The sequence below is a fragment of the Rhinopithecus bieti genome, unplaced genomic scaffold (assembly GCF_001698545.2).
Source record: "Rhinopithecus bieti isolate Rb0 unplaced genomic scaffold, ASM169854v2 scaffold_7967, whole genome shotgun sequence".
NCBI lineage: Eukaryota > Metazoa > Chordata > Mammalia > Primates > Cercopithecidae > Rhinopithecus > Rhinopithecus bieti.
In genome coordinates, this window is record NW_016806112.1 from 3,620,654 (window position 1) to 3,643,279 (window position 22,626).

Here is a 22,626-nt window from a genome sequence, read left to right on the forward strand (position 1 = left end):
CCCCTGAGGAGGTCACCATCTAGTAAGGAACTGACGGGCAGCCAGGCAATGTAATGCATGGCAATAAATGCTACAGCAGAGGTGAGGGTAGGGCTGCAGAGCCCAGAGGAGGGATACTGACCCAGCCCTGAGGGGGGAGGAAGCATCCCAGGGCGGCTCACTCTGGGTTAATCCTCCAAGGGTGAAGGGCAAGGGGGACTCCCCAGCCTGATGAAGCAGGGGATGGGGTAGCCTCCCCACAGACAGCCCAGCACACACAAAGGCAGGAGACTTACAGACCTACCTGGAGACCCGTGGCTGGCGCCGTGTTATGGGAACGCAGGATGTTTGGTGAATGAGGAGCCACGGTGGGCAAGGTGGGCAGGATCACGCCTTGGGGGCCTTCTCTCCAACACCATACTCTGCTTGCTTCTGCGGGCACTGGAAGCCAGGGAAATGGGAGCAACTCAGTGGCTGCCTGGCGGGGCAAGGGGCCCTGAGTGAATGAAGCCTCCTGGGCATATTTCCCTCCATGCCGTCCTGCCCTGGACATCCAAGGCACTGTTCAGGGCTGGGCGGGGTGTGCCGGACATGCTGAGGAGCTATTTTGTGTGTGTATTTTGAGGGTCTGGCACCCACCACATCTCAGATCTCTGGCTCTCAGGGAAGATGCCCCCAAATGAGGAAGAGGGGAGCCAGCAACTCCCTCGCTCACTCTGTCCATGACGTGCCCACCAGCCCCAGTGACACAGCTCCTCGCTGCGAAGCCCGGGCTGGCTGCTCCACCAGGCCCTCCACCTGCTTCCCAGTTAGGGAGTATCTGCTTCTTCCTGGTCCTCGGTTTTTATGCCTCCCCCTCCCCAAGTGGCCTTTCTTGGACCCCAGCCCACCTGGGCAGAGTCCCCTCAGTCACACATATTTGTGGAATGACAGGTACAGAAGGCCCCATCCAAGACGTGATGCCCAGCTCGCAAAGGGCATCTCAAAAGAGCCATAAAGGGTGTTGATCTCCCCTGAGGACCTGCTGTGTGCTCTGCAGTATGAGCAGCTTGACACGCATCGTATCACCTTAAACCTCACAGTATGAAGTAGGTAGGTTCCCCAATTTATAGCTGAGGAAACTGAGCTCAGGGAAATTCACTTGCTTCCCCATTTCTTTGGAGGCCCTGGGCCGTACAGAATCCCCATCCAGAGATTCCGGTTTCCTCAGTCTGGGACTGCAGCTGCAGTACATGGAAAAGGACATTTTTGTGTAGAAAATGGTCTAACGTATCTTGGGTTTCCCAGAAGCCCAGGGGAAAACCGTGTTTGGGTAACTGAGCATGCTCAGAGCTTGGGGGTGTCGTGGGAGGAGCCTGGGCTTTGGGGTCAGAGAACTGACTTCAAGTGCAGCTGTGGTTCTTCAGCTCTGTGACCTTGGGCAAGTCACAGCTCCTTCCTCTGTAAGATGAGGCTGAAGAGCCTGTCTTTGTAGGGTTCTTACGAGAAGTCACCACGCAGCCACAGAGAGTTGCCGTGTCCTGCGGTGTCCCAGCCCTAGCAGGCAGCTTTGCGGAGGCTCCTTTTCTTCTTGCTGTTCGTTGTGGTCTCACCTCCACTGCCCTGTCGCGTGTCCTGCACAGATAACGCGTGTCACATGCACTGAAACAGGGCTGCTTGAGTAGAATCACTTCCCATGTGCTTTGGGCAGGAAACCATCCTAATTTAGGGTGGAAAACAGATTCTTTCTTAGCCCCTCCAGTAAGAATCAGTCTCTCCACTAGGCACTTTCCATGCATCGATTGTCAATCCCTGCACAGCCCTGTGAAGTAGGAAGTAGCTCCCCAATTTGGCAGATGAGAAGGTGATATCTGAGGGGCTAGGGACTTGCCCCACGTTCCAGACATGTTAAGTGGCAGAGCCTGCATTCCCATTCAGCGTCTTTCACTGTTCCCGACTCTACATCAAGCACTGTGCGTCGTGACACATTTCTCTGTGAGAGGCTGTGGCAGACCTCATAAAGAAAAGCCTTTTCTGTATCTAGGAACAATACATTCGCATTAGAAAGCACCTTGGAGATTTTCCAAGCTTCCCATTTTATAGAGGAAGAAACCAAGGCTTAGGCAAGGAAAAGGAATCCAGACCAAGTCAGGCGTTTGACTCCCCTGGTGCTCTTTCCACTTCCTGATGCTGCCACGTGCTCGCAACTAGAAACTTCCTACCGAAGCCTCCTGTGGACCAGGCCCGTTTCAACGCCAGAGACTCAGCCCTGGACGAGTGACATTGTTAGGAGGGGTAATAATAAATAAAAGAGTCACGGGGCTAATAAGTCTAACAATTAATCATAGGGACAGTGCCACAGAGCACTCCCCAGGGGACTGTGTCACCAAGTGATGGGTGGGCAGCACACCTTCAGGGGGGCCTGTCTCCTCAGTTAGGGGGTTTGGGCTTTTCATTTGTAGAGACGAATCTGTGCCTCTTCTGTTTTATCACTATGTCCTTTTTTACCTTGAGATCTGTGAGTCTCATTCCCATTGCTGCAGCTAACGTTGGTTCTGCTGCTGATTGCGTTTCGGGTAGATTTCTGTTGCTCTAGGGGCCTATCAGGTCCCTGACACCTGTCCTCTCTCCAGTGCACTCCCTCAAACCGTGTTCTCCTCACTCGGCAGACGGAAATCTCTAGTCAGCTTGGCGCCTCCTTTCTTGGGACTTTGGATGCGAGTGTCATTGTGTTGAAACCAGGAATCTGACCCCCGGTGAGAGTGAGGCAAGCCCTGGCGCTGGCCACGTGGTTGAGCCAGCAGGTGTTTGAGGTTGAGATTTCAGTGGGCACCCATTTGGTTTCCGTACCAGGGAGAGAGCTGTAGCTCTGCGGCAGCACAGGGGTCGTCACCGTCTCGCTCACGTCAGCTTTCACCTTGCGCCACCACTGCTCTGTGGACTCACCCTATGTAATGGGGTTGAATGCGTAGAGCATGACATAGCTATTATTTCCATTGTATCTGTAAGCAACAGACGCTCCAAGAGCTGAGATGACTATAGCAGGCATAGAGTGCAGCCAAAACCCACTTCATTTCTCCAAAGCCTCTTCTGTTCAACATCACCTTAGAATCCCTGTCTTTGAATTGCTACTAAGAGTGGCCACTGATACGTCAAATACAATCTTGTGATTACTTTTCTTAATCAAACATAAATAATATTGTGCTGCATGAGCCCCAGCACCAGACAGACTTCGCTTCAAACTCTGGCCCTGTCATTGCCCAGCTCTGCACCCTCAGGCAAGTGACGTCCCCTTTCAGAGCCTTGATTTCCTTATCTGTAAAATGGAGATCATCATCCTACCTACCTCACTTAATGCTGTGAGGAGTAAGTGAGCTAATGCATGTAAAACCACCCAGTGCAGGTTTAGGGCTCAGCAAGCGGTAGCTGTTTTTAATCACTGCACCTGCTTTCCTCTTAGAGCCGATTCCCATCTGCATTTCTTATGGGAAGAAAATCTTACGCTAGTATGCATGAAGACCACCTTCATTGTGTCTCCTCATCTTCCACAGGCCTCCCAGCTCATCTGCCATTCCTGCGCTAATCAGAATTTCCTGACTTCTCCCTGTTTGTCTCGGTTAATGCAGAAGGAAGGGGCTGCTGGCACAGAGGAGCCGAGGCGTGGGCCGACACGCCTGTGATTTGAATGTCTTTACTGTAATCTAGCAAGGGGCTTCTGTCAATACCAGAGCGGCTGGCCAGAATGGGCAAATACCGGCAGCCCGGCCATGCCTGCCCCTGCAAATCATCAGAGTAGCTCTGGGCTGACACCCACATTTCCCCTAACTTAAATCATCTGAACAGTGAGCTGGCTTCACGATGAGACATTGATTCTTTGTTTAGGGCTTGTTATAGTGACAGGGGCCCAGGCTGGGAGTCTGTTTCTGACGTGCCTCATCCGCTGTGCAAATGGTTCAGAAAGCTGCCTTGGTCCTGTCACCCCAAAATGTGGCATGGCCCAGCCCAGCCCAGCCAGAGTCATCTGACTGTGGCCATGCAATGACCTACCTTCCCAAGTCCACTTGGTGGTCCCGGGATCCCTGGTAACACAGGCCCTCTGAGGGCGGGGAAGGAGTGTGTGTGGGCTCGGGGGTCATTAGACCTTGAGCCCTGGGACCACAGGCAATGCACTTTACCTGTGTGGGCATCCCTTCCTTATCCATGAAGTGGAAATCATTTCGGAATATCTCCTTTCTGGCGAGGATTTGGTGAGTGAAGGATGCAGGTCATCTGGTCCCAAACAGGAGCTCAGCAGACATTGGCTGCCTTCTCCCCACACTCATGCCAGCGTCTGGCTAACCTGAAGTCATTGTCATCTAAGCCTGCTGGCCCCACTCTCCCAGCCTTCTGGTAAACAAGGTCTTGGCATTCTTTAGGCTAGACACCACACTAGCCTTTTCTGTGTTGGCTGGGACCTCACCCTGGCTCCTTGGCAGCTGCCACAGCTGACACTGTAAGAAGAAGCCCTCGAACCAGGACAGCATTCTCCCAGCTCTGGGAGGGATCCTGAGGCCCCAGCAGGGAATTTGGAGGCATTTAAACAAAATGCAACTGAGATGGGACTGCTGGTGAGAAATGGGGCCAAATTCCCTAGCTTGCTTTATTCTTAAGTTTTTAAAAAGACTTGTCAAGTGGGTCCAGGCTCTGTGCTGGTCACTTTCACCTGCACTAAGGGGTTGTCCACCTTAACTGCACTGGAGTCCATTGGGGAATTTCAAAATCTGTGACTCTAGCATTGGGGATTAAAGTAACCCAAGTAATTCTGGTGCATAGCCAAAGATGAGAACTGTGAACCTCCACCATCTCATTCATCCCTGCTTAATCCCCCAGCAGTCCCCAGAGGCAGGTAGCTCTCCCCACATTACAAGTGATAAGGATGAGATCTAAGAAGTGTAGTCACTTCCCCAGAGTGGCACCAGGGGCAGCAAGAAGCTGAGACTGGAACCCAGCTGTGTGCCCCACCCCCGCAATCTGCCACTTCTCGGAGTGACCTTGAATCAGACCCTGCCTTCTAGGAACTTGTAGTGTGATGGGGACAGTCCTCCTGGGCACAGGTGGAGACACTGAGGGGGAAATGGGGTCCTCTTCATCTGAAGGATTCAAGTAAGGTTTTCCCAAGGAGGTACCATGAAGAAGGCAGTCAGGAGTGAGAGTACACAGAATGCCCAGGGTGCGGTGGACAGTCCAGAACCTCTGGAGGAGGAGATGTGTGTGCGAGTGAGGTGGACAGGGTGTCATCGCAAGAAAGGCAGCTGGAGAAGATCACTTAGAGCCTTGAGTATCATGCTCAGGAGCCAGGCTGGCCCCACCTGCATGGACCTATGCAGTCACACAGGGCCCCAGGCTTGGCTTAATGCTCTGCTGTCCCATCCTGAAATTCCTAACATTTTTACCTTTGAACTTGTGTGGGGTTTTGTTGTTTGTTTTGGTTTTTTGAGACGGAGTTTCGCTCTTGTTGCCCAGGCTGGAGTGCAGTGGCGCGATCTCTGCTCACTGCAACCTCTGCCTTCTGATTTCAAGCGATTCTCCTGTCTCAGCCTCCTGAGTAATTGGGATTACAGGCACCCACCACCACACCCAGCTAATTTTTTGTATTTTTAGTGGAGATGGAGTTTCACCATGTTGGCCAGGATGGTCTCCATCTCTTGACCTTGTGATCCGCCCACCTCAGCCTCCGAAAAGTGCTGGGATTACAGGCATTGCACCTGGCCTGAACTGGTGTTTTATAAATGGGACAGTAGAGTAAGGACATTAGCAATGGAGACATGCACAGAACATGTGTCTCCATGGGGCCTCGCCATCCCAACCCCATACAGCTTTCCAGTGCCCGCAGCACCGAATTCCAGTGGACCCAGGATGTGGGGACATTCAGCAGGACTCTAAGTGCTCACAAAGTAAACATTCCATGTCCGACAGCCCCAAAAGGCCACACTTACCATTAGAACCAGAACTTGCTTCGAATACAGAGAGAAGGCAATAATGTTTTTTTGTTAAGTTTTTGGTTTTTTGGTTTGTTTGTTTTTTCTGAGACAAGGTCTTGCTCTGTCACCCAGGCTGGAGTGCAGTGGTGTGATCATGGCTCACTGCAGCCTTGACGCCCTGGGCTTGACTTCTTCCTGCCTCAGCGTCCCGAGTAGCTGGCATAACAGGCTTGAGCCACCACCCACACCCAGCTAATTTTTTTTTTAAGAGATGGCATCTAGACGGGATCTCTCTATGTTGCCCAGGCTGGTCTCAAACTCCGGGGCTCAAGAGATCCTCCCCACTCGGCCTATGATGTTCTAAGAAATATGAATGACCAAGGAAACCTATAATATTTCTTATTTATGTTACTTTGTACTTAGCCAATCATTTATCCCAAAAATGATGACATAGAAGGAAAGGAAAAGATAAAACAACCATGGTTCCTTTTCCTTTGTCATCAGTAAGCTGGAGATAGATAGAGAATGTGCAGATAGCAAGAAGTGAAGTAGGCCGGGTGTGGTGGCTCAATGCCTGTCATCCAACACTTTGGGAGGCCGAGGCAGGCGGATCACTTGAGGTCAGGAGTTTGAGACCAGCCTGACCAACATGGTGGAAACCTATCTCTATGAAAAATGCAAAAATTAGCCAGATATGGTGGCAGGCGCCTGTAATCCCAGCCACTCAGGAGGCTGAGGCAGGATAATCACTTGAACCCAGGAGGCAGAGGTTGCAGTGAGCCGAGATCACATTGCTGCTGTCTTACCTGGGAGAAAGAGGTAGACTCCGTCTCAAAAAAAAAAAAAAAAAGGCAGACACAGTGGCTCATGCTTGTAATCCCAGCACTTTGGGAGGCTTAGGCAGGTGGATCACGAGGTCGGGAGATGGAGACTCTCCTGTCTAACACGGTGAAACCCCATCTCTACTAAAAATACAAAAATTAGCCGGGCGTGGGGGCGGGCGCCTGTAGTCCCAGCTACTCCGGAGGCTGAGGCAGGAGAATGGTGTGAACCCGGGAGGCAGAGCTTGCAGTGAGCAGAAATCGTGCCGCTGTACTCCAGCCTGAGCAACAGAGTGAGACTCTGTCTCTAAAAAAATTAAAAAAAAAAAAAAAAAGCAAAATAAAAACAATGGAGTTAGTTTCGTATGGTGTTTCCACTGTCGAATAAGAACAAAATACAAATGCATGTACAAGCTATAAAATGCAATTCTGCATATGAGTTAGCATTTAAAACTGGCATTGCACAAGGCCAAGCTAAATGACAAAGTCCATGCAAATATAATTTACATTTTTATTTTTCCTTAGAATGACATTAAATAGTAAATTTAAAAGCATAGTGATAAGTCTTAAAAAGACACCATAAAAGAAAAAAGGTTTATATTTTAGTTCGGCACTTCTATATTTTAACAGCACTTTTTTCCTACATATTTATTTTATATTTGGTCTTGCATATTATGTTGCCAGCCCTGGTAAGACCCAGTCTCCACCCTCAGGGGAAACAGTTATTTGTTGAAAGTCTATTGTGGAAGAATCTGTTTGTTATCATCTGTTTTAATCTTCAAAGCAACCCTGTGAGGTAGGTTGGCATTATATAATTGTCACAGATGAGGACGGACAAGTTAGTCACGTAAGAGCACACAGCTAGTACAGTCAGAGTCAAGGTTCAAATGCAGGTCTTTCCACCCAGGACACATTCTCACTCCACCATGTTGTGTCATCTAAATGGATCAAATAGAAACAGAGTTTTAAGTTTCCATAAAGATGTCTCTGCAAAAAAAAAAATCAAAGACAAAAGCCAGCCCTCTGGTGTGCTAGCTGTCACACTGTACTGTTGCTATTTGCTCCCTGAGCTAGACAGGATTCCTTGATAACAGGAGCTTTTCTTTTCAACTTTGTTTTTTTTGTTTTTTTTTTTTTTTTTTGAGACGGACTCTTGCTGTGTCACCCAGGCTGGAGGGCAGTGACGCAATCTTGGCTCACTGCAACCTCCGCCTCCCTGGTTCAAGCGATTCTCCTGTCTCAGCTTCTCCAGTAGCTGGGATTACAGGTGTGTGTCACCACGCCCGGCTAATTTTTGTGTGTGTGTGTATTTTTAGTAGAAATGGGTTTTTGTCATGTTGGCCAGGCTGGTCTCAAACTCCTGACAATTTGCCTGCCTCGGCCTCCCAAAGTGCTGGGATTATAGGCGTGAGCCACTGTGCCCGGCCTTTTTAACTTTTTATTATGGAAAATTTCAAACTTACACAAAGTCAATGAACCCATCTCCCAGCTTCCACTGCTATAAATATTCCATTCTATTTTCTTAAGTTAAAAAAAGTTTTAATTAAAATTTTAATTTGTCCTTAAATATACTTAAAAGTTGCCATCTTAACTATTTTTAAGTGCACAGTTTAGTGGCATTAAGTACATTCACATTGTTCCATCTCCAGAATTTTTTTTGTCTGGCAAAACCGAAACTCAATACCCATTTAAAAACTCACCCTTCCCCCTGCCCCAGCTCCTGGCACACACCATTGTTTCTGTCTCTGTGAGTTTGACTACCCTAGGTACCTCATACAAGAGGAACCACGCAGTGTTGATCTGTTTGCAACTGGCTTATTTCACTTCGCATAATGTCTTCAAGGTTCCTTTGTGTTATAGCATGTATCAGATCTCGTACTTTTTAGGGCTGAATAATATTCCATTGTGTGTCTATGCCCCATTTTGTTTATCCACAGATGAAGCCTGGGGTTGCTTCCATCTTTTGGCTGTTGTGAGTAGAGCTGCTGTGAAATAATGTTCTGCCATTCTTACATTATCTGTATTTTCATCCACTTCTCATCCCTCATTCAGTTATTACTATTTGTAGCAACTCTATTTTATTCATGTTTGCATTCCCCTAACACAGAGCCTAAAACATAGTAAGTGCTTTAAAAATGTTTGAGTGTATGGATGGATCTTCCAAAATTATGTGTTTTCTGAATTTTAATTTATATTTTATTGTTTTTAAGTTCTGGGGTACAAGTGCAGGATGTGCAGGTTTGTTACACAGGTAAGCATGTGCCACGGTGATTTGCTATACCTATCAATCCATCACCTAGGTATGAAGCCCAGCAGGCATCAGCTCTTTTTTTTCTTAATTTTTTATTTGTTTGAGATGGAGTCTCGCTTTGTCACCCAGGCTGGAGTGCAATGGTATGATCTCGGCTCGCTGCAACCTCTGCCTCCCGAGTTCAAGCAATTCTCCTGCCACAGCCTCCCGAGGAGTTGGGATTACGGGCACCTGCCATTATGCCTGGCTAATTTTTGTACTTTTGTAGAGACGGAGTTTTACCATGTTGGCCAGGCTGGTCTTGAACTCCTGACATCAGGTGATCCGCCCGCCTCGGCCTCCAAAAGTGCCAGGATTACAGGCGTGAACTACCACTCCTGGCTGACATTAACTCTTTTCAATGTTAAGCAAAGTCCATAACGAGGTCTGAGATTCTTTCCATTTCTCATAAGAATCTCATAAATGTACACATAGAATTTTGATAAAAAATTAAATCAGTAAAGGAAGAATGTAATACTCTATGGGTCTTCAGAACAAGGAAACTTGCTGAAAATCTGATGAGAGATTTTATTTTATGCCAATAAAATATCAGCAATGTTGTGGATAGAGTCATTTATTTCTGGAAGTATCAAAAACCTTTGAAATCACCAATTTTACCTGTTAACAAGGATTCAGCTCTTAATGATAGCGTGTCCAATGGATTCCATATGTCAAGAAGATAATCCAGGAGTAAAATTTGTCTTTTTCTAGCAAAGTTCTTGACAGGGTTAAACAGCTGTGTTTTACTGTCCTTCAGGTCATACTTGGAAAACTCTGCTAATGTGATCTAAGCTTGAACACTCACGGCCTGAATTCCCTGAATTAACATTGCTATCAGCCAGTAGCCCCAGCGCCTAGAGTGTCACCTAAGAAGACAAAGGGCTTAATCAGCCTCGTAGGAGAACTAAATCAGCACTTCTTACGAAGGGGAGAATAACGAGACACCTTGCCTTACTCTTCTCCATGCACAGTGGAGTGGGGGCTGCCATTTCTACTTGCAGGACGCAGGTGGACGAGCTAGTGGGCGTGGCTTGTCACCTCGCCTTGGGCCTGTGGCACAAAGAGCCTTCACAGTGGCTTGTTTACTCCCAGGAGCTGTGTGTCTCTGAAGGGCTGGTGCTTTGTGTGTCCAGGAGAACCTAAAGGGATCCAATTTTATTTTTTTGTTTTTATTTTTTGAGATGAAGTTTTGCTCTTGTTGCCCAGGCTGGAGTGCAATGGCATGATCTCGGCTCAACTGCAACCTCCGCCTCCGGAGTTCAAGCGATTCTCCTGCCTCAGCCTCCCAAGTAGCTGGGATTACAGGTGCCTGTCAGCACGCCCAGCTAATTTTTGTATTTTTAGTAGAGACAGGGTTTCACCATGTTGATCAAGCTGGTCTCGAACTCCTGACCTCAGGTGATCTGCCCGCCTCTGCCTCCGTAAGTGCTGGGAATACAGACGTGAGCCACCACACCCGGCCAGGGTTCCAATTTTAAAGAGAACTCTCCTGTCCAGGGAGGTCTAAGGGCAAGCAGTTAAGACTGAGGCCGCAGGGAGGAGCCAGGCCTGCGGTAGACCACATGCATGCTGCACATCTGGGCTTGGGAGACCACCGGCTTTTAACCCTGACTCTGCAATGTCTGAATCCTGTCACCTGGGCAGATGTCTTTACCTCAGTTATTCCTCTGTAAAATTTGAGTGTAATTTGACTTCATAAAAGTTTCCAGAATGTTGAAAAGAGTTGTGAAGTGCATAACACTGTGCCTCACACAGAGTTAGACTATGATTATTGCCTTTGTCTTAACAAGGTGAGTTGCTCCAGGGAAAAGAGCCTTCTGTGCCTGATGCTATGCAGACCTTTATGCATGGTTCTGGGTGACAACGTCACTGCCTTGTGGCAGGATTAAGATAGAAGAGTTGGGCCCTGAACAGACAGGATTTGCTCACCTAACTCCTATTCACCCTTCCAGGCCCAGGTGAAGTGTCCACTTATCATGTTTTCTGACCTGCTGCCCTGGGAGGATTCGTCTTTTCCTCCTTGGACTCCTGTGGACACGTTGCTGCCCACCCCACCCCACTCTGGTAACACTACACTGTGTGGTAGACTTTCTTCCCATGTCTAATTCACACATCTGATGCTGCTCTTTAAGCTCTTTTCAGAAAAAGCCCATTGTCACACTTCCCCTGATCTTCCCCTTCCATGTCATGTCCTGTTGCATTTTTAGGGCACAGACATCTGGCCCAGGGGATATCACCTCCCGTGAGTACACACACAACAGGCCCAAAATGTTTATGTCTCCCCAAAGGTGAGATTCTTTCTGCTCTCCTGCAGCTAAATTCTGTCTCAGGCTACCCTTGTCTACGAATCTGGTCGCAAACTCTCTTGAACGTATCAGGCCCTCAGCAGATGTCTTCCTGGCAACCCTGGGCCAAAGCTCCAGGAGTGAATGCCAACAACTTCAGTGAGCATTTCCTTGGAGCAGCTCAACTCACTGTGCACGGGTGGTACTTGCCTGGCATTGTGCTCTGAGACCTCTTTACCATCAGGCCAAGCAGTGTCAGAGACACACTGAGACCACAAGGCTCCTGTGGCTGGAAGCAGGGTTCAACTCATTTCGTGCTTTTTTAACCAACATCCCTGAGCTTCTGATTAGGCGCTGGGCTCTACCTGGGGCATATAGAGATGAGTTCAGCCTCTGGCCCCTTGAGCTCCTGGTGAGCGGGGATACCAGTGAAGACTATCCCAGCGCCCAGGAGTGCACGCTGCACTGGGAGCAGCAAGCAGGGATGAGTGACTGCCACACAGAGGCCTGCATGTGTCAGGAGGACAGTCCAAGGAGGAATAGAACTGGCAAAAGCAAAGAAGAAGGCAGGGAACGAAGGATGTGGCGGGTGATCATGGGATGTGTTTGGAGCATGAGGTATGTGGAAGGCCAGAGGCAAAGTGACACAGAAGGACTCTAGGAAAGGAAGCCAGGGTCATCTTCGGGAGGGTGCATTTGCTGGTTAAGGAGCTCTCCCTTTCTTCACCCACCCATGTGGGCCACACATGTTGCTAGGCGCATAGTGTTGAACAAAACAGACACCATTCCAGCCTGTGTGAAGCATATAGCCTAGTGGGAAAAAGAGACATTCGTCAAATAATCACACAAAGGTAACATCTGTGCAGAGTTCCTGAATAGGATAGTGATGTGGTCTGGTTTGCATTTTAGAAAGCACTCTAGCCAGAAGAGTTGGAGTAGAATGGGAGGGATGAAACAGGAGAGGAGCATGGAGTTAAACCTCCACCATGGTTTAAGCCTGTCCAGGCATGCGCCAAGGTAGTGAGATGGAGAGCCAGGAGTGAGCGTGAGACAATTCTCGGGTAAAATAGGAAGGAGTAAGGAAGTCTGATAAGTCCACTGTGGGTAACCGTGGAAAATGACAGTTAAGAAAAAAACAAAAATAGATTTGGGGCGCAGTCTTGATGGGATAATAATTGGAAGTTTCAGGCTATTTTGAGTTTGAGACGCCAGTCTCAACTTTGGCTCAAGTTTGGGCCATCAGGTGGAGGCTGAGATGGATGGGTATAGAGCTTCGGAAAGGTGTCTGAGCTGCCAGGATTTGTCAGGAGTCATCAGTGTATGAGTGATGCTGGGTGCATGGATGAGATCACCTGGAGAGAGAATTAATTGCCCTGCTCTGGTCCCAAGAGTGAGAACAAAACTTCCAAGCCACAGGAATGGAATTCTAGCTGGGCTTCTGTTAGTTATCACTAGCTGGTTTCTCGGCTATTGAGCAAGGAAGATGTAAACCCATGCCAACGTAATAAATGGAACATAAAGCTATTTTTCCCAAGGAACTAGTGTGGGTTTTTTTTTTTTTTTTTTCTTGTACACAAAGTAAAGTTTACATTGTTTTCCTTCTTGCTCCAGCAGCCAGGAAGTTTAGAGCTAATTTTGTAACTTAACTTAGAAGCTACATAGGACCTACATACCCAGCTACTTTTTTCTCAAATAAATACTTTTTATATATCTATGTATTTTGCAGCCCTGATGTTTTTCTTTGTTGTTTTAGATGCTCATATAAGCTGCCTCAGATCATTTGTAAAATTAGGTAGGGTGCAACTGTATAAAAACAAATATTCTCCTTACCCTAATATTTTTGGGTCATCTTCACAGCTCTTGTGCAATAAGTCTGCCCAGTTTCTGAGTTAATATTGGCTAGATTTAAGCAGGAAGAACTCTTAGAACTTACAGAAGCTCGACAGTAAATTTAACACTCATGCAACTCATTAAAATAGGATAAAAGTGGAGCTTCAAACATCTCTGTGTTTGCTACCAAGGCTGGGGGGTGGGGTGTTACCCTTAATTCAGCTCAAGATCTGAAAGTCTGATCTTTCAGAATTGAGAATACACCGCTGAAATTAAAGACTTGTCTGTGTAGACAAGCACTCCAGATGTGTTCAGAGAAAGATTAAGGTGTTAACTCTATACGGATAGGAATTTTTTTTTAACTCAGGGTATCGTCGTCTTGACTCATAAAATATGGTTTGGTAAAAGCAAACTTGCTTATCAAACAGCATAAGCACAACATCGATTGGATAGTATATTTTATTTTTTATCATCCCTGTTCTTTAAAATAATTATTTTAAAATTTCAGTTCGCTATTGGTTAAGATCACTTTCTAAATCGTTTTCAAAGTGTGTCCCACAGCCAGTGGCCTAGGGACTGCAAAGATGCCTGCGATGTGGGGGGATGAGAAGGTGGCTAAGCCTGGAGAACCCAGCCACCACCCCTGCTCTATGCCCAGGTTCTCCAGAGCAGCGGAGCTCTGCATTATGGAGCTCAGGTAACAGGCTTCCTTCTATGTAACTGTTTTTTTTTTTCTTTTTTGAGATGGAGTCTCACTCTGTTGCCCAGGCTGGAGTGCAATGGCGCCATCTCATTTCACTGTAACCTCTGCCTCCCAGGTTCAAGCGATTCTCTCTCCTCAGCCTCCCGAGTAGCTGGGCTTACAGGCGCCTGCCAACACACTCGGCTCAGCTCATTTTTGGGTTTGTTTTGTTTTGTTTGAGACGGAGTTTCGCTCTTGTTGCCCAGGCCAGAGTGCAATGGCGTGATCTCAGCTCACTGCAACCTCCGCCTCCTGGGTTTAAGCGATTCTGCTGCCTCAGCCTCCTGAGTAGCTGGGATTACAGGCATGAGCCCGCATGCCCCGCTAATTTTGTAGTTTTAGTAGAGACAGGGTTTCTCCATGATGGTCAGGCTGGTCTCAAACTCCTGACCTCAAGTGATCCACCTGCCTCGGCTTCCCAAAGAGCTGGGATTACAGGCATGAGCCACCACGTCCGGCCTAGCAGGGCTGCTTCTGCATAAAATCCTATCTGAATAAAGGGTTCCGCTGCTAAAAGGGAAAAGTTTGGAAATCTTCACATTGGAAGGCATGTCTCCCTAAATAGCCCTTGGAGTATGGAAGGGGAGATGGGGTGTAGAATCTGACTGTTGGTTCCTGCTCTGCCGCCCACCCTCTGTGACTTTGCAGGATGACTCTTCCTCTCTGAAACAGCTTCCTCATCCATTTCCTCGTCCTTTAGAAATGAATTCCTTGATAATAGCTACTGCACTCATGAGGGTTAGAAAAGTTAGCAGATGGGGGCCAGAGTGGCTCACACCTGTAATCCCAGCACTTTGGGAGGCCAGGGTGGGTGGATCACTTGAGTTCAGGAGTTTGAGACCAGCCTGACCAACATGGTGAAACCCCATCTCTACTAAAACTACAAAAATTAGCCACTCATGGTGGGGGGCACCTGTAATCCCAGCTACCCGGGAGGCTGAGGCAGGAGAATGGCTTGAACTTGGGAGGCAGAGGTTGCACTGAGCTGAGATAGCGCCACTGCACTCCAGCCTAGATGACAGAGTGATACTCCATCTCAGAAAAAAAAGGAAAAGAAAAAAAAAAATAGCAGATGGGGAAGCTCTGCATATAGGAATTTCAGAACTGATGGCTCTTACACTATGCCAGTGACCCTCCTCTCCCCTCTGCACTTCCCAGGAGGAGCCGATCACTTTCTGTGAGGAAGCCTTCGTGTCCCACTACCGCTCTGGAGCCATGAGGCAGTTCCTGCAGAACGCCACGCAGCTGCAGCTCTTCAAGCAGGTGCCACCCTCCTTGGTCTGGCGTGGGTCTGGCTCCCTGGCGGGGATTTCTGCAGCTGTCTCCACTCTAAGCACTGAGGCCACAGGCATGGATGGGACTCAGGCCCCAGGCAAAAGAGGCTCAGGGGAGGGGGATTGGGTGAAGAGGGCAGTCACTGACCAGACAGACCCTTTGCAGATCTGCCATGTGGTTTTCCAAGTTATCATAAACATGCAGCCGGTATTTTAGAAAGAAACTTGCCTGTTGAACCTTACTTTTAGAAAACTCCTACCTTGGATACAGTAAGGCGCCCAGCTGAATGGTTTTTCCCCCTTTTCTTCGTAAGAGCTGTTGTGCTTTTGTTCTTTCTTTCTTTCTTTCTATAGTTTATTGATGGTCGATTAGATCTTCTCAATTCCGGCGAAGGTTTCAGTGATGTTTTTGAAGAGGAAATCAACATGGGCGAGTACGCTGGTGAGAAGCATCTCATTTTCCTTCCGGGGCTGCAGGCTGCCATCGTATAGGGCATATTTGACAAGGAGTGGCAGTGACTTGCTTTTCCTTTACTGGGGCTTAGGAAGAGACTGATTTCAAGCTTGGCCTTGAAATGTTTGAAGAATTCTTCTTCGTTTTCTGACAAAATGCACACTGGCCCATATGAAATCCCCCAGCCTAGGGTCAGTTGCTTCCCCTGTGTAGACAGTCTAGTTAAAGTAGTGGCCAGCGTGGTCCACTGGGAAGCACGTGCAATATTCAGTTAGGAGGCCTGGATTCAAGTCAGGACTCTGTCTCCTCACAAGCTTCGAGACCCTGGGTGAGTCATTTCCCCTCCTTTAGCTAAAGTTCCTATCCATGCCCTGAGAGTACCATGTCCTACCTCACAGGGTTCCTTTTGAGATTAAATCAGAGTATATGAGGAAAGGTTTATACAGTCATCCAGGACAGTCCCTGGCATAGGGACCATGTACAGTAACGACTTTTTTGTTTTTTTTTCCTTTTTCTTTCTTTTCTTTCTTTTTTTTTTTTTTTTTTTTTTTTTTTTTTTGAGACAGACTCTTGCTCTCTTGTCCTGGCTGGGGTACAGTGGCGTGATCTCCGCTCACTGCTGCAACCTCCGCCTCTCAGGTTCAAGTGATTCTCCTGCCTCATACTCCCAAGTAGCCAGGATTACAGGCATGTGTCACCACGCCCAGCTAATTTTTGTATTTTTAGTAGAGATGGGGTTTCACCATGTTGGTCAGGCTGGTCTCAAATTCCTGACCTCAGGTGATCCATCCACCTCGGCCTCTCAAAGTGCTGGGATTACAGGCATGAGCCACCATACCCAGCCCTATTTCTTTAAAATATGACAAATTATTGCTGAGTGCCTGGTCTCTGCAGATCTGAAGAACTGAAGGGCTTGTCTTCTCATTTTTCAGAGGAGGTATCTGAGGCCCAGAGAGGTGTTGGTGGCTGAGTCGGCCTCCTGAATGCCAATCTGACCTTTCCAAATCCCATTGCCTCAGTCTTTGGCAGCGAAGGCAAAACCAGATGCAAAATAACATCCATGCTGCTGGCTGATAGTAGTCCAGAATAGACACACACCCCTTTTATTGCTGGGTGTGTGTCTATTCTGGACTACTGTGATAATCCAATTGGCAGTTTTTAAGCTCACAGAGCAAGGCACAGTATCCACCTGTAAACGCTGCAGGCCCTCCCAGCCTGTGCTGTATGGAAAGCACAGTTAAGAAAATCACCATGAAGTCTACGAACAGCAATAGCCAGTCGCTGATAAGCATTTCCTAAACACCTGCTATGTCTAGAGCCCCATGGAGTAAAAAGCGGAGGACCCAGTTCTGCCCTCAAGAAGTGTTAGGTAGGAGAGAGAAATGCATGACTAAAGACAAACAGAAATTAAACCAATGCAGGAAAAGGAGTAGAAACAGATTTCGGTGCAGTTAGAATAGGGCTCTGTTAATCCTTACTGTGTGATGTGAGGGCTTAACAAAGGAGGCCAGGCTAGAGTTGTGTTCTAATGGTTGCATGTGAGTTCCAGGAAAACAGGCTTTAGGTGTTGCTAAACTGAGTTCACTTATTCAGTGGATTAAGACCCACCATATAAAATGAACAGAGTTTACCAACAACACCTCCATTTTCTTACCGTCTCATTCTCTGAGGGTTCAGTGTGTGTCCAGCAGGGTCCTTTCAATGGGACACACAGCCCTGGGGGTCCCTGCTCTGGTGCCCTTCACAGTACTTCCCAGAATATGGATGTCTCAGTGGCTGTTACCTATTCCAGAGGGCTGTTCAGAGGAAGAAGCTTGCAGAGGACATCACATCTGAGCTGCCTGCCAAGTTTACTAAGCGGAAAGAGTAGGATGTGGTGACTAGGCAAGGGAGCTGTATTTGCAAGGGCCTGGAGGCCTGCGAGGATGCTGGCTTACCGACCCCGTGGTCCCTTAAGTAGTTCCCTGTGGTGGGACATAACGTAAGGTGGTGCAGCGTCACAGCAGCACAGGATGGAGAGCTCACGAGGCACGACTAGACGTGAGTGGCGGGGCAGCCTCAGAGCCTGACCTCCAGCCAGCAGGCAGCGGGGTGGTGGCTGAGTTTGCAGTCAGGGCACTGCATGATCGGCTCTGTTTGAGAGGGAAACCTGTGACAGTGGCTCGCTGCCGCCTCCTTTAAGAGCAGGATGTGGGACCCTCCACAGGGATCTCCAAGTCCTGAATGCGGAAAGCAATTTCGGCTGGGCGTGCCGGCTCACGCCTGTAATCCCAGCACTTTGGGAGGCCAAGGCGGGTGGATCACTTGAGGTCAGGAGTTCGAGACCGGCCTGGCCAACATGGTGAAACCCCATCTCTACTAAAAATACAAAAATTAGCCAGGTGTGGTGGCGGGCACCTGTAATCCGGGAGACTGAGGCAGGAGAATTGCTTGAACCCAGGAGCTGAGATCGCACCAGTGCACTCCAGTGTGGGCGACAGCGTGAGACTCCGTCTCAAAAAACAAAAAAGCAATTTCAAGGACTCCCAAGGACAAATCACCTCTTTAAGTAACAGCTTCTCTGACTTCTCTTTCCCTAGGCAGTGACAAACTGTACCATCAGTGGCTCTCCACCGTCCGGGTAAGCGTGCACCCAATTCTGAGCCCCCTGGATTCCTGCCTTAGCTTCCTGGCAGCCTTCCGCTTCCCTATACTTCCCCTTCCATCCCGAAGCACTCCATTCTCTCTGCTGGAGATGCCTTTGTTTGTAAAGCCAGGCTCTTCTCATGCCAGATGGAGACTAGAAGGGTGGGATTGTCCAAAGCCATCACTTGGTGAGGTCAGAAAAAGGCATGAGAGGCTTCCTCCTCTGCAGGAAGCCAGCCAAGGAGAACTGAATGGAATGTTGCTGTTTTAGAGCATTTGGGGGGGGTCTCCTTCTAGGGCCAGAGCAATTGTCACGATCACAGGCAAACCAAAAATGTGCCCTCTTGCTGCTGTGTAACCTCTTTCACAGCAAAGGCTCCTGGGAAGATGGAGAACACATCACTGGGAGGTTGACTGTTGTTGTGAAGTATCTTGATGTGTCAGAAGCCAGTGGCATAGGGCTTCTGAAGCCTCTAAAGAATTTGAAATATTGACTTTCCCTTCCATCAGTTTATAATTGAGGTGTCCTGAAGGCCTACTGTGTGCCAGGCACCATGCTGAGTACTAGGGATGCAGCAGGGAGCAGGGTATAGGCCCTGCCCTGGGGGAGCTCCCTGTCTTGCTGGGGAGGCGGGCACGAAGCAGGCAACTCCAGCATCAAGTGATAAGTGTTCCCTCCTGCTAATGCGTCAGTGCACTGCTGCCAGGCAAGTCCCTTGGAAGTGGCTGCAGTTGGCGGAGAGTAAGCAATTCCTTCATGAAAGACTTCCTTTGTTCCTCTTGTATGGCCAAACACAGCACTTGGCAAATCAGAGAGGAGTAATAAGGACTTGTTGATTGATTGATAAAGGGAGTTTCAATACTCCAAAGGACCATTTAAATGGGATACTGAGTAATTTTGGAAAGCAGTATGGAATAAATGAGTGGGTGAAAATTTCCCATTGTCCTACAACATAGAATGCTTTCTAGGTCAAATTGTAATGTTTTTAATTAAAGCTCAAAATTTCTAATGTGGGCAGTTACCAAAAATTTTGCTAAATGTTAAGACCAATAATTACATTACTATATCTTATTCTCTTAGGTACCCACTGGTTCCAGCCTTTCTCCATCCGAATCAGTTTTTTTAAACCAACACAGACCTGATTCTGTGATGAATTTGATTAAAAATGCTCCATAGTGTAGACCCCTTAGCCTGGCATTCCGGGCCCTTCACGAGCTGGCCTCATCTGGCCTCCCAGCCTCACTTACTGCTTCTCTGATGATACACTCATGGGAGTGTGTCATGGTGCAGTACAGGAGCCACTTGTTACAGCATACGCCATGGCTTTTCAGCTTCTGCATTTTCTTTTATGTGCTATTTCCTGTCCCTAGAATGTTCTCCTCCCATCTCCTACATCAACTCCTATTTATCCTTCATGGACCAAGTCCAATGTTTCATCTCCAAGGCCTTCCCTGATCTTCCAAGTCTCCATGCTCCCTGTGCACACAGCCATTACAGCCAACATCACCTGCTGTTGTAATTATTTACTGTGCTGTCCTGCCTCTCCGACTGGAGGTTTTGGAAGGCAGAGACCAGGCCTCCCTCGGCCTGGTGCCTTCAGAACCCTCACGATGTATCTGCAGGGATGAGACTGAGAAACGGATTCACGGACAGCTATGAAAACGTGCCCTGTGCACTTCAGGTCCCTCCACTGTCTCCTTTAGGAGCCGGACGGCCTTCCCTTCTCCTTCCTCCCACTTTTGCTCCTAAAGAAAGTGAGCGAGAAATTGCTGTGTCGGATTTAACTAAAGCCATGGTGAACATTTGTGGCTATTCATTCTTTCCTTTTCTCAAGATTTAGACGTTAAGGAAGGCAGCCTACCAGAGAGATTTAAAAAAACAACACAGAAAACCAAGGCAAGAAAAGGAAGTTGCACGGTGAGGGCAACGTATTTCCCAACGATCCTGGCTGAGCAGGGCCCCACTTTCTGCCCCGGCTTGGTGTCAGCTGTGGAGTCCATGGTTATTAAACTTACCTGAGTGTCATCCGTGGTAACTAGAATGTCTTGAAAAGCCACAGATGCCCATAGGGAAGCCCTTGCCTTAGGCAGCCTGCGATGCAGTTCCCTCCAGCCAGGGAACAGGTGCCAAGCAGAGCACTGAGACTAGAGTCCCCCTCCGCCAATTCACACTCCTCATCCCCAGTCCACACTCACCCACGCACCCACAGCTCCCACCCAGAGCCCTTCCGCCAGGACCATAACTGGCTGGCTGCGACCAGCTATCATCCAGGCCTATTTCTCGATGTGCATTTACATACCTTTGAAATGTTGCTTAGCCTGATTGAAGCGAAGCAGTCTTTGTTGGTGTTGGATGACTCTATCTTCAGCCCAAATTGCTAATTGACATTTTTATTATAGAAAGGAAGTGGAGCAATTCTGAATACTGTAAAGACCAAAGCAAACCCAGCCATGAAGACTGTCTACAAGTTCGTAAGTACTGGTCTTGCTCTCAGGAGCCAAAACAGATCAGTCCCTTAGCATGATGAGACTCTTTATTTATTCACTTATTTTTGAGACAGGGTCTTGCTCTATTGCCCAGGCTGGAGTGCAGTGGTGCGATCACAGCTCACTGCAGCCTTGACCGCCAGGGCCCAAGCGATCCTCCCACCTCAGCCTCCCCAGTACACCAGGAACTACAGTTGTGCACCACCACACCTGGCTTTTTTTTTTTTTTTTTTTTAGACAGACATGTCTCCGTATGTTACCCAGGCTGTTCTTGAACTCCTGGGCTCAAACAATCCTCCTGCCTTGGCCTCCCAAAGTGCTGGGATTACCAGCATGAGCTGCTGCACCCAGCCGAGTGATGAGACTCTTAAGTATACCTGGTCCTCTGTTGCAGAGATGACTCAGGCTGCTGAGCTCTTTCCTGAAGGTCTCAATGTTCTTCAAATTATTTAGCAGATTATTATAACCGGTTCAGTGACATTTTTGATTTATAGTGTTGGTGCTCACATTTGCCACAGTAGAGAAATGGGAGGCTACTGGTTTTAGCTTTTAAAATGCAGACTAGGTGGCTGCACCCTGCCTGTTTCTGAGACCCAGAAGCATGGTCTATCTGGTGTCTGGCAAAGCCTTCCTGCAGGCATCGCCATTATTGAGTCAAAATAAAGCAGCTCCTTTGCAGGTTACTGAAGAGTGTTCGCGGTGGCTTACACCACTTAATTTTTGTCCCCAATTCTTCATCATCTCTCTGATCACTGCCCTATAGGAAATGCATTATTTGTAAGACTCGTGTCCACAGCCGAGTGAAAATAGGAGAGCACATCTGTTCCCGGCGCTCCATCTTTCACAAGCATCGCGTATTTTTTCTTGTGACTTCTGCTTGCTAATTTGACCGTGAGCCACTGAAGCGGGGTGGTTTTATTTTATTTCCATTTTTAATTGTGTTAGTCCTCTCTGTGCTTAAACTGTGGTTATTTTAGCAGGGTGGGTGGCTGCCAGCAGAACCACACAGGTCTAAAATGACCTGAAATCAAAGCCAGGGTGTCTGCCAAAATGAGATGTAGGAAATGGCACTGTAGAAACCCAGCAATGTGTCTGTTCCGGCCATTCAGCCTGGGTAGAAAATCGGTCCTGAGGCCGTGCCCTAGTGAAATAGAATGGATATTCTGAATCTTCCAGCCAGAAACACGGCTGCTGTACTCTTACTGGTAGCTGTCACCAGGCTGCCGAGATAAATAATTATAGTGAGCAAAAGAAGGGCTTTGGAAGGGAACAAAAAAAAAAATCTGTGCCATCAAAATGCAGAAAATAAAATCTCTCCAGCCTCTTTAAGGGTTTTTTTTTTTTTAAACCTTTTACCGTTGTATTTGTTTTCATAGCCATTATGTTTTCGACTTGATGATCCCATTTTCCTTCCTTTTCTAGTAATCAGAGAAGGTGATTCTCGATGGACTGAAATCAAGCATAGTCCCTGCTGGAAACAGAAGGGGAATCTTAACTTAAATTAATTTTTCATGCAGGCAAAAGATCATGCAAAAATGGGAATAAAAGAGGTGAAAAACCGCTTGAAGCAAAAGGTACTTGAAGTTCTTATTCAAAATGTATAAGCACCATGTATGAAATGCATGACCACAAAAAAGTATGAGGGGATCAATAGAGGGCTGTTTGATACAGTGTTGTTAACACACTTCAAAATGCATTACCAGCTGTCCGGGAGTTTTCACACTGTTATAAATATTCACAGACAAAAAACTGTCTTCAAATAACATTAAGAATCTGGCTTAAACCCACAAAGGCGAGCAAGTTCAGAGTTACCACTGTCGGGCTGTCCCTTGCCCACCCCACTAGGCCTGGGTTCACAGGCATCTGTAGAAATTGGCTTGGTGTTCCCATCTGGCATCCG

At 47.8% G+C, this 22,626-nt stretch overlaps 1 protein-coding gene across 1 annotated transcript in view; it reads left to right on the top strand.

Moving 5' to 3' along the window:
- DENND1A (DENN domain containing 1A) overlaps positions 1 to 22,626 on the top strand; it is a 505,985-nt gene that overhangs the window by 413,766 nt on the left and 69,593 nt on the right. The window contains 5 exon segments of the mRNA XM_017874791.1: positions 15,045 to 15,149; positions 15,515 to 15,602; positions 18,194 to 18,234; positions 20,640 to 20,711; positions 22,244 to 22,300. Coding sequence (XP_017730280.1) covers positions 15,045 to 15,149; positions 15,515 to 15,602; positions 18,194 to 18,234; positions 20,640 to 20,711; positions 22,244 to 22,300 — 363 coding nt within the window.